The sequence below is a fragment of the Pleurodeles waltl genome, chromosome 7 (assembly GCF_031143425.1).
Source record: "Pleurodeles waltl isolate 20211129_DDA chromosome 7, aPleWal1.hap1.20221129, whole genome shotgun sequence".
Classification (NCBI taxonomy): Eukaryota; Metazoa; Chordata; class Amphibia; order Caudata; family Salamandridae; genus Pleurodeles; species Pleurodeles waltl.
In genome coordinates, this window is record NC_090446.1 from 180,267,005 (window position 1) to 180,279,258 (window position 12,254).

Sequence of the window (12,254 nt, forward strand, 5' to 3'; positions counted from 1 at the left end):
ATTTCTTCCAAATAAGGCTGGTATTCTAAAGGATCCAGCGACCCCTCCAAGTCTTCCATGAGGCCTAGCCCAGCAGAATAGGGCTCAGGATCTGCGTTGGGCAATATCCATCCGGCTTCGTGGTGAAGTCGTAAATTACAATGGGGATGGAGTCGCCGGTGGGCACTGGGAGCCCACGGCATCAAGACCGTCACTGGGGAGGTCCACTGGTGCTAAGGCTGAAGGTGCCAACATGGGAGACACCAGAAGGAAGAAACCTCAAAAAAGTTTGACAAAAAGTCCACAAAAGTCCAGTTAAAAATTCACTGAAGGGTAGCTCTTTCTTGTATCTGCGATGGCTGGTGCGTACATAAAAGAAGTGACAGCGCACCAGAATGGCACCTATATAGGAACCACATCATTTCCAGCATGGATGACGTCGATGACAGACGCAGATTGAAATTGATGCCACCTCCCAGTGTTTAGGGGTACTGCTCACGAAAAATCTTCCAGATCCAGTCTGACACCTGGGGAGAATTCAAAGGCAAGGCATCTGCAGCTAGAAGTCTCTTTCAGATCAACCATTTAATAGAACAAGAAGATAAGCAAAATGAAATTAAGAAACACTGGAATCTTCAAAATCTTAACACTAAAGGCATCAGTCCCTCTGCTCTTCATGTAAACGTCTGAGACCACCACTTACAAGATACAAGTATAACACACCTTGCAAATTAGTGGCCCTGTGATAGCTATGAAGACTTCAGAAACATGAAAAACAATAGAGGTTGCTGGAAAAAACATCAGGTGACAAAAAAGCACACCCAGTCACTAGCACCATCTAAGAAAGCAATTTGTAAACAAATAAAAAAGAAAACAAATCACCACCAGTGGCTTGAGGCTTTTGTAGACTTTGTGATAGGAGGATGCTGGACCACAACAGCTGTTAGAGTACAATGAAGAACAAAAACAGAAAAGGCAAATCACAGACGAACATTATATCACGCATGTGGCTCGGCGAAAGTTATGTCATTGACAGTCCGGTGAGAGTTACACTCTCCCTAAAGTATGGGACAGAGACATTCACATTGTAATCCTCTCTCATATCTGCCACAGGTCCCGCACCACCCCTGGACTCTAGATGTTCATTTTTTATTCATTAAGAGAAACATGTAACCTCTGAAATAAATATGCATTCATTGGTTTCTTTACTTTTAATTTCCCAAAATATATTATGTCTCTGCTCAATGACACGAGATCATTAAGGTTTAATATATACATACATACAAATATGTTACAATCAGGTTTTGGACTTCCTATAGTAATAAAAAAATATCTCAATATACAATCTGGAATCCAACTGCATATATAAAAAATTCAGTATCTTCTTGATTGTTGTTTCGGTTACACCTCATGTATTTTAGGCTAAGGAACCACAACAGGTATCCAGCTGAGATGCCCTTGATAACGTGGAAGGTGCAAAATAGGTGCTAGAAGCAATTGTGCATATTGAATGGGCGCCTCTCATCTGGATTCCTCAGCAACTGGCTCTTTTCATAGCACTCCATGCATTTTACGATACAACTAAAGGGGAACTGTAGACATATTACGGATGACCGCAGTTCTGCAAGTGTCTGAATCAGAGTGATTAACTGCATTGCATATTATCAAATAAAAAATATTTCTATTATGTGAATGAGAAAAAATGAATTCAGAGTGTTTAAATTAAATTATCAACAAACAGACTCTGCAACAAAGTTAGGTAACACTAGGCTCGTGCAAATCCTAAAAAAAACATAATTTTCTTCATATCTCAACCAGAACCTTAAAAAATCCAATAGCGGATCACCGTACCTGTGGTTAAATTTCCAAATGGAAACTTTTTTTGTTTTAAGCAGTTTGTAATCTCAGAAGGCATCTGTGCTGCTCTAAAAAAAAGTAAGTGTTCTATTTGGAAAAACATGGCGGGTAGGCATTGCTCCCTTGGACCACAGACTGACAACCAAATAAAAATAGGAAGGGCTCTTAAGAGGTATCTAACTGTTCAATGGGTTGCAACCATAACTGTGTTCGCAAACCACTGAAACATTGCATGCCCAATTTCACTTTGCAAAGAATGCCCTTTTTACATCCTTCCAAACTGCAATCCGGTATGCATTGCAAAACTCCTTTTACAAGAAAGAAAAACTCTTCCCATTCGTAAAGTGGACTGTGTACATTAAAGGCATTTTTCGGTTGCAAACCCAGTGATTTGGGGAATTGCAGGGTTTGCAATCACAAACTCCATTTGAACTGCAGTCCCTTAATTATCATGTTTTCGATGAAAGTGCAAGTCTTTGATCTGTACCCAGGCTGAAACGTACGTGGATACATTCACAGTAGGCGTGGCATTAAGATACCAGAAATTAGAGATTACACTAAACATTCACTGACAGCACTGGTGTACCCACTACATCAGCTCCATCCGACTTCAACAATCCCTCATTGCAGCTTCTAGGCTATGCATTTAATGAACACCGTTGCAGTTAGTCTCTTCATGCAATTACTGTACTAGTCATAAATACATGCTTGTCTTGGCGTTGGTGTCACTCTTGCATGTTCTTTCCAATGTCGACATAAGCAGATTCCTTTTTCTCATTAACATGACAAACGTCACATTTTATTCTTAGAATCTATAATCTGATCAGTGATCCTTTGTGCAGTACCTCACTGCCCTCTGTAACATGTCTATTGGACTCCTCTTTGTTGAGTACTTTTTAACCTTATTTGGGTGCCCATTACTGGGCTGCCCTTGACTTTGCATCTTAAAAGCAAACTATAGTCAACTATTCTGGCTGTGCTAAAATGATAGTATCAGGATCTTGCAAAACTGAATACTTGGTTTGGTCTTCCCCAACCTCTAACCAATTAGAGCTACCCATGGTACTTGGGACCCCTCAGCACCTAGCATTTCTGGTGGTAACCCCGACGACCTCTCAGTGACCAATGCTTCAATTGGAATTACCTTCTCCAGGATCCACTCAGCAGTTGGTGCCTTCTAGGTCAGTTCACCACAAGGAAAGCATCCATGGCGCAACAATTCCTGTTGCGGTCAACAAATCCTGCAATTTACTACCACCTATGCTCTGTTTATGTTACTGCTATGAGAACATTACTAAGACCCAATCAGTACCTAACAATTTATGCCTTAGTCTATCCTGCCCCCCACACCGAACACCATCCAAAAACGTAAGTACTGGCCTTTCCTAACACCCATAGATTCCACATGCAATTCAGTTCTTAGATGATTCCATGACTGTCTCAGCAGCCAACCTCTTGTGTTATATACCTTTCTACACAATGTGATTAACATTATTAAATACTAGATGTTGCTTGTGGTGCATTACCTAAAGGAGCATTGTTATTGATCCATGACATTGAAATATTTCGTCTTTAACTTTGTATACCCAGGATAATCAACATCTGTTAGTGAACATTGTCCTCACTATGTCCAGTCCTTCCTCTGTCATACACCTTCCTCTCAGAACATTGCAAGGATACACTGATACTTAATGGTATCTCTGACACACCACTGTCTGCATTAGCAGCAGGTGCTAACAATAGTTCAACAATTCACATTGCCTTCACGCCCCAAACAGCTCCAGGAGGCCTTAGTGCTTCTTTATACATTTTGCTGGAAGATCCTTTTCATCCCATCAACATCCAATTCCGAGATATGGCTGCCCACAGACAACACTTTATGTTGTGTCTAGTGTCCTGGAACAGTTGCAGGAATACCAAACAACTGCCCACACACCTAATATTTCCTTGTGAATTTAATATTTTCCTGAGTATTCAATGAATAATCCTACATTAGGCTTTTCTTTCCTAGGCTTTCGAAACCATTTCCAGGGTTCTGTAGCAGTCGTCCTGTATTGTGCTCTATGTTAATGCACCGATCCAGAAGTCATTCCTCTTTGACACTCGACATGATGGTTCCATCACCCAGAACATTCCCATATCTAATTTACATACAAGGTTTCCTGTTGGATTTGAACCCCTACCTAATGCAGGTAGTCGTGCTCTTGCCTCTATTTCAAACAACAGCAAAAATCCCAGAAATTGCTGCACACAAAGTACAGACAATGGCATTAAGGAAGGCAATGTTACAGGTATGATGCAGCGTGATGGAAGGAGCCACTCTATCTCATGTGATGATGTCATGCAGACGCAGTCCCATGGTTGGTAGATTGTTATACCTGCATTCAGAAGTCATTTGGCATCAGGCTACTAATGTAAATATGGTCCTCTTAACAGAAGCCTAATAGTCACAGGCAGATAATGTGTTTTGCTCAGCTCAAAGCGGACGATTGTCTTTATCAGTTATCAGCTAAACTGTAGGGTAACATTTCTGTGTCATACCTATCAAAGTTCACAATCCCCAACAAAAAACTGTAATCCATCATAGAACCCATGGCTCAAATTGCATTATTATTCCTCCAACGTAACAACATCATACTGGATACCCTGATGGTATAGCTGCTGGACCTGATTAGAGGCTTCTGTGGTAAATACAGTCTGAGTCTGGCCCACAGAAGGATCTGTAGCAGCTGTAGAGAAAACAGAAACAGCAGATAAAGAAATCAGGTCATTGAAATTCCACAGGATCTTCACACAGCAATAACACACACCTCCCACTGAAGCATCTCAAGAATGTCACAGTGTAAGCAGTATTGCTTCAAAGGTGCTTCCAGTGACTTAAAGACAATTCTGTTTAACACATGTATGTGCTAACTCTACGTACAGGAATATACCTTCAGTGCGCTAGGACAGGAAGCCCATGTTGACCAGACTAGAGTGAGCTACCTGTGGCCGTACTTGGAAACCAAGAAAAGGTAGACTTTAAGACATTTCTTGAAAAGAACACCTTACTTACTGTAATGTTTTTTTGATGGATGTCAGCTCCCCCAGATTGCTGATGTGAGGGGTACCAGCCAGGATCTGGAAAGTCTTTTCTAGAAATATGAATTCATTGGTGCCAGGTGATATTGACTGGCGTCAGTAGTAGTTACGCACAGCAGTGAAAGTGGCACTTTTTTCTGCAAATACGTTATCTTAATAGATTTGTATAGCGTTGGGCGCTACGTATTCTCATGACGTTTGATCTGTCCATACCCAACCCACCCCCTTGCAGACTAAAGATGACAAATAAAAATAGTATTTCACACCACCTCGTCAGAGGAGGCAGGAGCATTTTAAGAAGTTTGCAGGTTAGGTCATATGCATCAACTAGAATATTATTACTTTAGTAAGTCACTTGTTTTGTGCATGAATATTTCTCCTTATGTGAATCACTCGAAGCACCCAGGGCGGTGAGGAACGAGAATACAAGCTGAGAAATCTACAGCGAGATTACTGGAGAACAGCTTTCCCCAACTATAACTCGTTTCTAGCCCCTGTCACCAAGCAATAGTGATTTGGGAACGAAAGCACCAAAGAGCAGGTAGTGACAGTGCAGGAGGATTGTACTGGGCCTTTCCACAAGTGAGCCAAAATAGCATCCATGGCCGGAGCAATGGGCTTTGAAACCTTATGGATGTGATGTACCTGCCTACTCATAACAGAGTTTAACTGAAAGAGAAATTCTCCTCTAAATGTTCCGTTTCCTGATTACTCTACCAGTTTAAAAGCTGGAAAGTGGTCATCATGCACTCTGGAAGGACATGTCCTGTAGATATAGCAGCTAAAAGCCCTTCTAAGGTCGAAGAAGTGTAGCCTCTCTTCTTCTTTCAGAGGGTGAGAGGAAGGAAAGGCATGTGAAGTGATGTCCGGTGACATGAAACTCTTACTACCTCTGGCCAAACTGAGGGTTTAAACTGTAGAATGACCCTGTCTTTACAAGTCAAAGGGGTTGAAGCTCACCCACTTGGGCTGAAGTGAGCCACCAAAAAGAGAACCTTTCAGGAAAGCACATTTAGGTGGCAAAAGTGCATGGGTCAGAGGGGGAACCCATCAAAAACATGAAGACTGTTAAGTTCCCATGAGGGCAACATGAATGGTTTCAGAAGAAATTAATTATGTAGGCACTTTAGAAAGCACCACTAGAGGCAGTATGAATAAAGGTCATTATTGGGGAGATAAGGTTCTTGCTGATATTGCTGCTAAATAATCCATTTACTATGCAATTGTTCAGGCCGTATTCTGCTGGTGTATAGCACACTACAAACTTGGACAAGTTTCCGAGTCTGCAAAGGTTCAATCGAATTGCCATGCCACCAACTGGTGAAGATAAATCATCTGCCTCAATAGACAGGTTTTGTGGTAAGCTAAAAACTAATTTCTTACTAGAACTATATTCATAATGCAACATCTACAGCTGACTGGCTACTGCAGAGTACACAAATGCAAGTTCTTTAACCAGGCCCCAGTGGATTAGAATGAGTCATAGTGCTGCGTCCTGGCAAACACCTGCTCAAATTTAGCACTCCAAAAATGGAGTGAGAACACTGGGGAACTAGTTTTGCTTGTCTGTGACAATCACTCCCAAGAGCAGTGTTGCTGATTGCTAGGATGGGCAACTGTGAGAAGCAGCTCCAAGGTGTGAGTTGCTTATTACAGTGGCATGAGGTCGGGCAGCACTAAAGGCCTTATTTAGAGTTTTATGGACTTGTCGTTCTCACATGCTGCAGCACTTAGAGCCTAACTGGCTGCTCTGGTTACTCTGTTACAAACTACACACATGATATCCCAGCCATCTTCTTAAGCATGCATTATATCCTGTGTTACTTTTAACAAGGTGGATGGGATTTCAATCATGTTTGTGATGGACATCACTCACTTCATGTGACTTCAACTTACTGACTACTGCACATTGCCGTGTAGTGGCTAAGAACTGAACTATATCCAGGGCAAAATGCAGCACCACGATTCGTTTATGCTTCACTGAGGGGTTCTGGAAATTCAGGTATCAGGATGGCGGCAACAAAGATTACTGTGCATATGGACATTGCAAAATCACTGTTCTTCCATAAAGCACTGTATCCAACACTCCTGTTCTCAGATTTACATCGTAATGGTTTGTGAAGCATGTCTATAGGAGAAGAACAAGGACCATATCATGAATAGCTCCTGCAATCATGTACAGGCCCAGAAATAGTCCATGTGCTGCCTAGAGCACATACATTAGCCCTGAAAATCTATGATTCTTCTACGAGCTTCTGACAGTGCAGCTCAGAAAGAGGAAGATCGACCACTACTCTGTTGCTTATTATGTGCTGCAAACCACACAATTTGAGCAAAATAGGTGCACAGACCCATTTCTGAAGCTATGTGAGCACCTTCTTTATACAGCAGGACCCTATAGCTAACAGTATGCCCATGTATTCTATAGCAGACGTTGCCACTGTGATCGGATCGAGCAGGAAAAGGGACACATCAGTCATTAAAGAACACTATTATTACATCTAATAGCCCATTCCTTTCAAGGTACCTCAAGACAAAGACTTAGCAATTTAACCCTGGCTAGCAATACCAGAACACTGAGGAGCCACACCATATTTTTTTCATTTCATTTGTATAAAAGCTTAATTCAGTTTAGCTTTGTCACTGTCTGAAGGATTGAGCAGCTGGAATGTGTGTTAAGTGCCCACCTCTAATGTTCTATCTGCTACAAGCAAATGTTAATGAGGTGCAAACATTTCTCCATCCATACACATCATTCACACGGGGTGGAACAGGACTGCCAGAAAGATGAGTTTGAGAAATGGGAAAAGGGACAGATATGGATGGAATGAAAATAATGAAAAGTTACTAGTAAAAGCCAATTTAACGAACGGAATAAGGAGAAGGAAGAAAGGAAACATTTACAGCAGGAATGATGAGGGAAAGCAGGAAATAAAAGCCAAATTATTTCTAAGAACTAACAAATACCCCCATATTTGTTATGGAGCAAAAAAAGAATAAACACTGATAACCTCTGAATTTTTTTTATTTTATTTTTTTTAGAAATCTTTGGAGCACACTGAAAACTCACAGTGGAATTCACAACAAATAGATACTGAAAACCAGAAAGCCTAGGTGTAATATAGAAAAGACTGCGGACTATCAATCAAACAATCAAACAACATTTGTAGAGCATGGCTAATCACATGTGAGGGTATCCAGGTCCTGAGAACACAGCAGCAGTGGCAGTATTCAGTTAACAGCCAGGTCTTGAGTCCCTTCCTGAATTCCAGCAGAGAGGATGAGTCCCAGAGGTAAAGTGGGAGGTCGTTCTGGGATTTTACAGCAAGGTAGGAAAAGGAGCGTCCTCCACCGTTGCTGTGGCAGATGCAGGGGCTGTGAGCGACGGAGGAGGAGGCAGAGCCCAATTGTCAGGAGGGTGGGTGGACATTCAGGTGGTGGCTGATGTATGCTGGTCCTTGGTTGTGTAGAGCTTTGAAGGTGTGGATCAACTGACATCTCTTACGAATGGTGAGCCAGTGGAGATTTGTAGGGGGTGATGTGGGTCAACTTAGGAAGGTCTAGGATGAGTCTGGTCACTGAATTGTGTGTGGTCTGCAGTCACTTCAAGAGGTATGCAGTGATTTCTACGTAGAGTACATTGCCAGAGTCCAGTCGGCTGGTTACAAGGGCTTGAGTGGCGGTCTGTCTGGTGTCGATGCAGAGACATTTGAAGGTCTTACGCAGCATGCAATAATTGAGAAAGTAGGCAGATAAGACTATACTTGTCTGTCTTTTCATGGTGAGCTTACTGCCAAGGAGGATGCCAAGGTTGCGGGTGTGGTCGGTCAGAGTGGGTGAAGGTCCTAGTTCAGGAGGTCAACAGGAGGTGGCCCACGGGGAGGTGTTGTTTTTAAAAGGTCAGCACTTGTGTCTTGTCTGTGTTGAGTTTTAGGCAGTTGTCTTTCATCCAGTTGGTGGTGTTCGTCATGCACCTGCAGAAGTTGGTCTGCGTGGTGGAGGGGTCTTCTGATAGCAAGAGGGTGTCAGTGGCATAGGATATGATGTTTAGTCCATGTGTTTTGACGACATTGGCCAAGGGGGTCATGTAGGTGTTGAACAGAATATACTGAATGACGAATGTTGAGGGACAACACAGATGATATTCTTGGTTTACGAGGTGAAGGGAGGTAGGCATATTCTCTGGCTTCTTCCAGTGAGAAAGAGGCAATCCATTTGAGAGTGTCTCCTTAAATGCCAATGTATCTTGATAAGGGTGTGGTGTGATACTATGTTGAATGCTGCTGAGAGATGGAGGAGGATCAGGGCTGCTGATTTCCTATGGTCAAGGAGTGATCGGATGTCATCTGTGGCTGCCTCAGGGTGTTTTTGGTGTCTGTGTTTGGTGCGGAATCTGGATTGATAGGTGTCAAGAAGATTGTTGTTCTCCAGGTGATCTGTGAGTTGGCAGTTGATGGCCTTTTCAAGGACTTTGGCGGGAAAGGGGAGCAGAGAGCAGGGACAGTAATTCCTGAGTTCATTGGGGTCAGTGGATGGTTTCTTGAGTGGGGGTTGACTTCTGCATGTTACCATTCTCTGGGGAAGGTGGCCATAGTGAGGCATGCATTAAAGATAGTGGTGAGCTTGATGCTGATCATTTTACTCCTGAGATTGAAGATGTGGTAGGGGCAGGGGTCCGTGGGTGCTTCTGTGTCGATGGAGTTCATGATGGTTGTGGTGTCTTGTGTGGTGAACCGGTCTCAGATGGTGAGCAGGTGGTTGGTTTTTTCATTTGTGGGAGCGAGAAGGCTGAGGATGTCAGAGGTGGAGGGTTGGGGTATGAGGTTTTTGTAGATGGTAGAGATCTTGTGGTGGAAGACGTCCAACAGGATATTGCAGAGCTCCTAGGAAGGGGTGATGGTATTTTTGGCGACTGAGGGGTTGGCAAACTCTGACAATGTTGAAGAGTCCTCGGCTGTGGTTGGAACTGGCCTTGATGCTTTTGTCAAGGATGCTCCCAGAGCCGGGTAAGTAGTGGGCTGCTTCAACTATGGGTCAATTTTCCTTGATCTTCTGGAGGCTTCTAAATGAACAGCATGGGAGCTGGACAGGTCACTTGGTTTTGGAAATTTGAGACAGAGTGGGTTATTACAACTTTGGAGGAGGTGTTAATCCGTCCCAAAAGTGACGGTAAAGTGACGGATATAGCACCAGCCGTATTACGAGTCCATTATATCCTATGGAACTCGTAATACGGCTGGTGGTATATCTGTCACTTTTGGGATGGATTAACACCTCCTCCAAAGTTGTAATAACCCCCAGAGTCTTTGACTGTAAGTGCTCGCTTCTGACTGTCCGAGGTCCTCCCCAGTCTCAGTGGGATATATAAAACACAGATGTTATGTTATGGGCCCAATGTGCTTTTGACAGGTGATATAGCTATCACATTTGAAATGAGGATGTAGTTTGTGCTGTAAATAAGGATGCCATTTTTATGGTCTAGTGAGTGGTTATGTGACTGTGTCCTACTGCCTTTTGTCAAAAGTAAGCTTGGAGCTTATGGTGCAGCTTCAAGGCATGACCTTTGGAAAAATCACTTGTACAGACACGATGGAAACATATTGAGCTGTGCTCATTGCCCCCCTTCACAAAGATTAAAAATGTGCAGTAACAGTGAAAGCTGCACAAAGGTAAAGTGCCTTGGCCAGTTCTCACATATGCCCATCATGAGTGTAGTCCCTGCACTGCTTTCAGATAAATACGGTCCGTGTGCATTTTAATAGTCAGTGCTTAGCAGTCCTCGTGCGGGGTTTCAAATAAACACAAAAATACCAAGGGACCCACTTCTCTTTGAGAATGTAAATAACAATGTTTTTTAAGAGCAAGCAGCGGTCTCAAGGACCACTGCCTACTATTAAAAATAGAAACTTCAAAGGTTCATTTTTTCTTTTTAAAAGCTTCCCATTTTCCTTTAAGGAACACAGGCTGCACTTAATAAAAAAAAAGATTGCTTTTATTAAAAGGCAATCACAGACATGGGAGTCTGCTGACATCAGCAGGCCACCAACCCTGTGATGGCTGTAATTTCTGATGGGTCACAAACAATGACCTACCTCATTAACATTCGTGAGGTAGGTCAATTTGCAATCCACAAGGAAATCCCTAAAGGAAATTAAATGAGTTTCATACCTTAGGGATACCGATTTCCTAATTGTGATTCAGAGATTCCTAGTAGGAATCCTAGTCGGGATCCACTTGAAAATCTTTCTAAGGAGTTGAAGGGTGTGGAAACATGACAACGAGACGCCTTTGACTTGGTGGGTCATGGACAAAGAGGAGTTCAGGATGATACCCAGATTGCGAGCGTGGTCAGTGGGAGCATTTTTCAGTGCAGTAGGTCACCAGGAGTCATTCCAGGTGGAGTGGTGAAGCCGATTACTAGCAGCTCCCTCTTGTCCGAGCTGAGTTTGAGGCAGCTGGCTTCCATACAGGCAGCGACTGCTCTCATCCCATTGTGGAAATTTCTCTTGGCCGTTACAGGGTCGTCAGACAGGGAGAGGATCAGTTGAGTATTGTTGGCGTAGGAAACGATGTTTAGCCCATGTTGTTTGATGATCTTGGCAAGCGGGGCAATACAGATGTAGCTGAGCGTCGGGCTGAGTGATGATCCTTGGGGCACTCTGCAGCATGTTTCTTTGGGTTCTGATGTGAACAGCGGTAGTCAGACACTCTGTGTCCTTCCAGGGAGGAAGGATCTAATCCATTCCAGTGCTTCACTGCAGATGCCAGCGTCGGGGAGTCTGATGCAAAGGGGGGAATGGGGGATGGTGTTGAATTCGGCAGAGAGGTCAAGGAGGATGAATGCAGCTGTGTTTCTGCGGTCTAGTATGGCGCATATGTCGTCGGTGGTTTTTCGGTGCTGTGGTTGCTCCTAAATCCAGATAGGGATGGGTCCAGGATCTGGTAAGTCTCGAAGAATTCGGTGAGTTGCTCGTTGACGGCCTTTTTTGTTACTTTGGCTGGGAAAGGGAGCAGATAGATGGGTCTGTAATTTTTCAGCTCCCAGGGGTCGGTGGTGGGTTTCTTGACTAGTGGGTTGATATTGCATGCTTGCAGTCTGATGAGAAGGTGGTGGTCTCTAAGGATCAGTTGATAGTCCGGCAGAGCTCAGGTGCTATGGGGGCATTGGCCAGGTTGAAGATGTGACAAGGGAACGGATCCGAGGGTGCTCCATAGTGGATGGAGTTCATGAGATTTTGAGTATCCTCTGTGGTGATGGGGGTCAAGAGTTCAGGATCTGGTGTGGTGCGGCATGGTGTTGTTTGTGGGTGGTGCGGGCGGGTTTGGTTCTTGAAACC

General features: G+C 43.5%; 1 protein-coding gene across 2 annotated transcripts in view; it reads right to left on the reverse strand.

The window, feature by feature from the left end:
• Positions 1-1,157: 1,157 nt before the first annotated feature.
• Positions 1,158-12,254, reverse strand: part of ZNF335 (zinc finger protein 335) — a 260,110-nt gene continuing 249,013 nt past the window's right edge. For both annotated transcript variants that reach the window (XM_069243523.1, XM_069243522.1), the window contains one exon: positions 1,158-4,565. In XM_069243523.1, the coding sequence (XP_069099624.1) occupies positions 4,447-4,565 (119 nt within the window). In that variant the 3' untranslated portion in view covers positions 1,158-4,446. The remainder of the gene's footprint in view (positions 4,566-12,254) is intronic.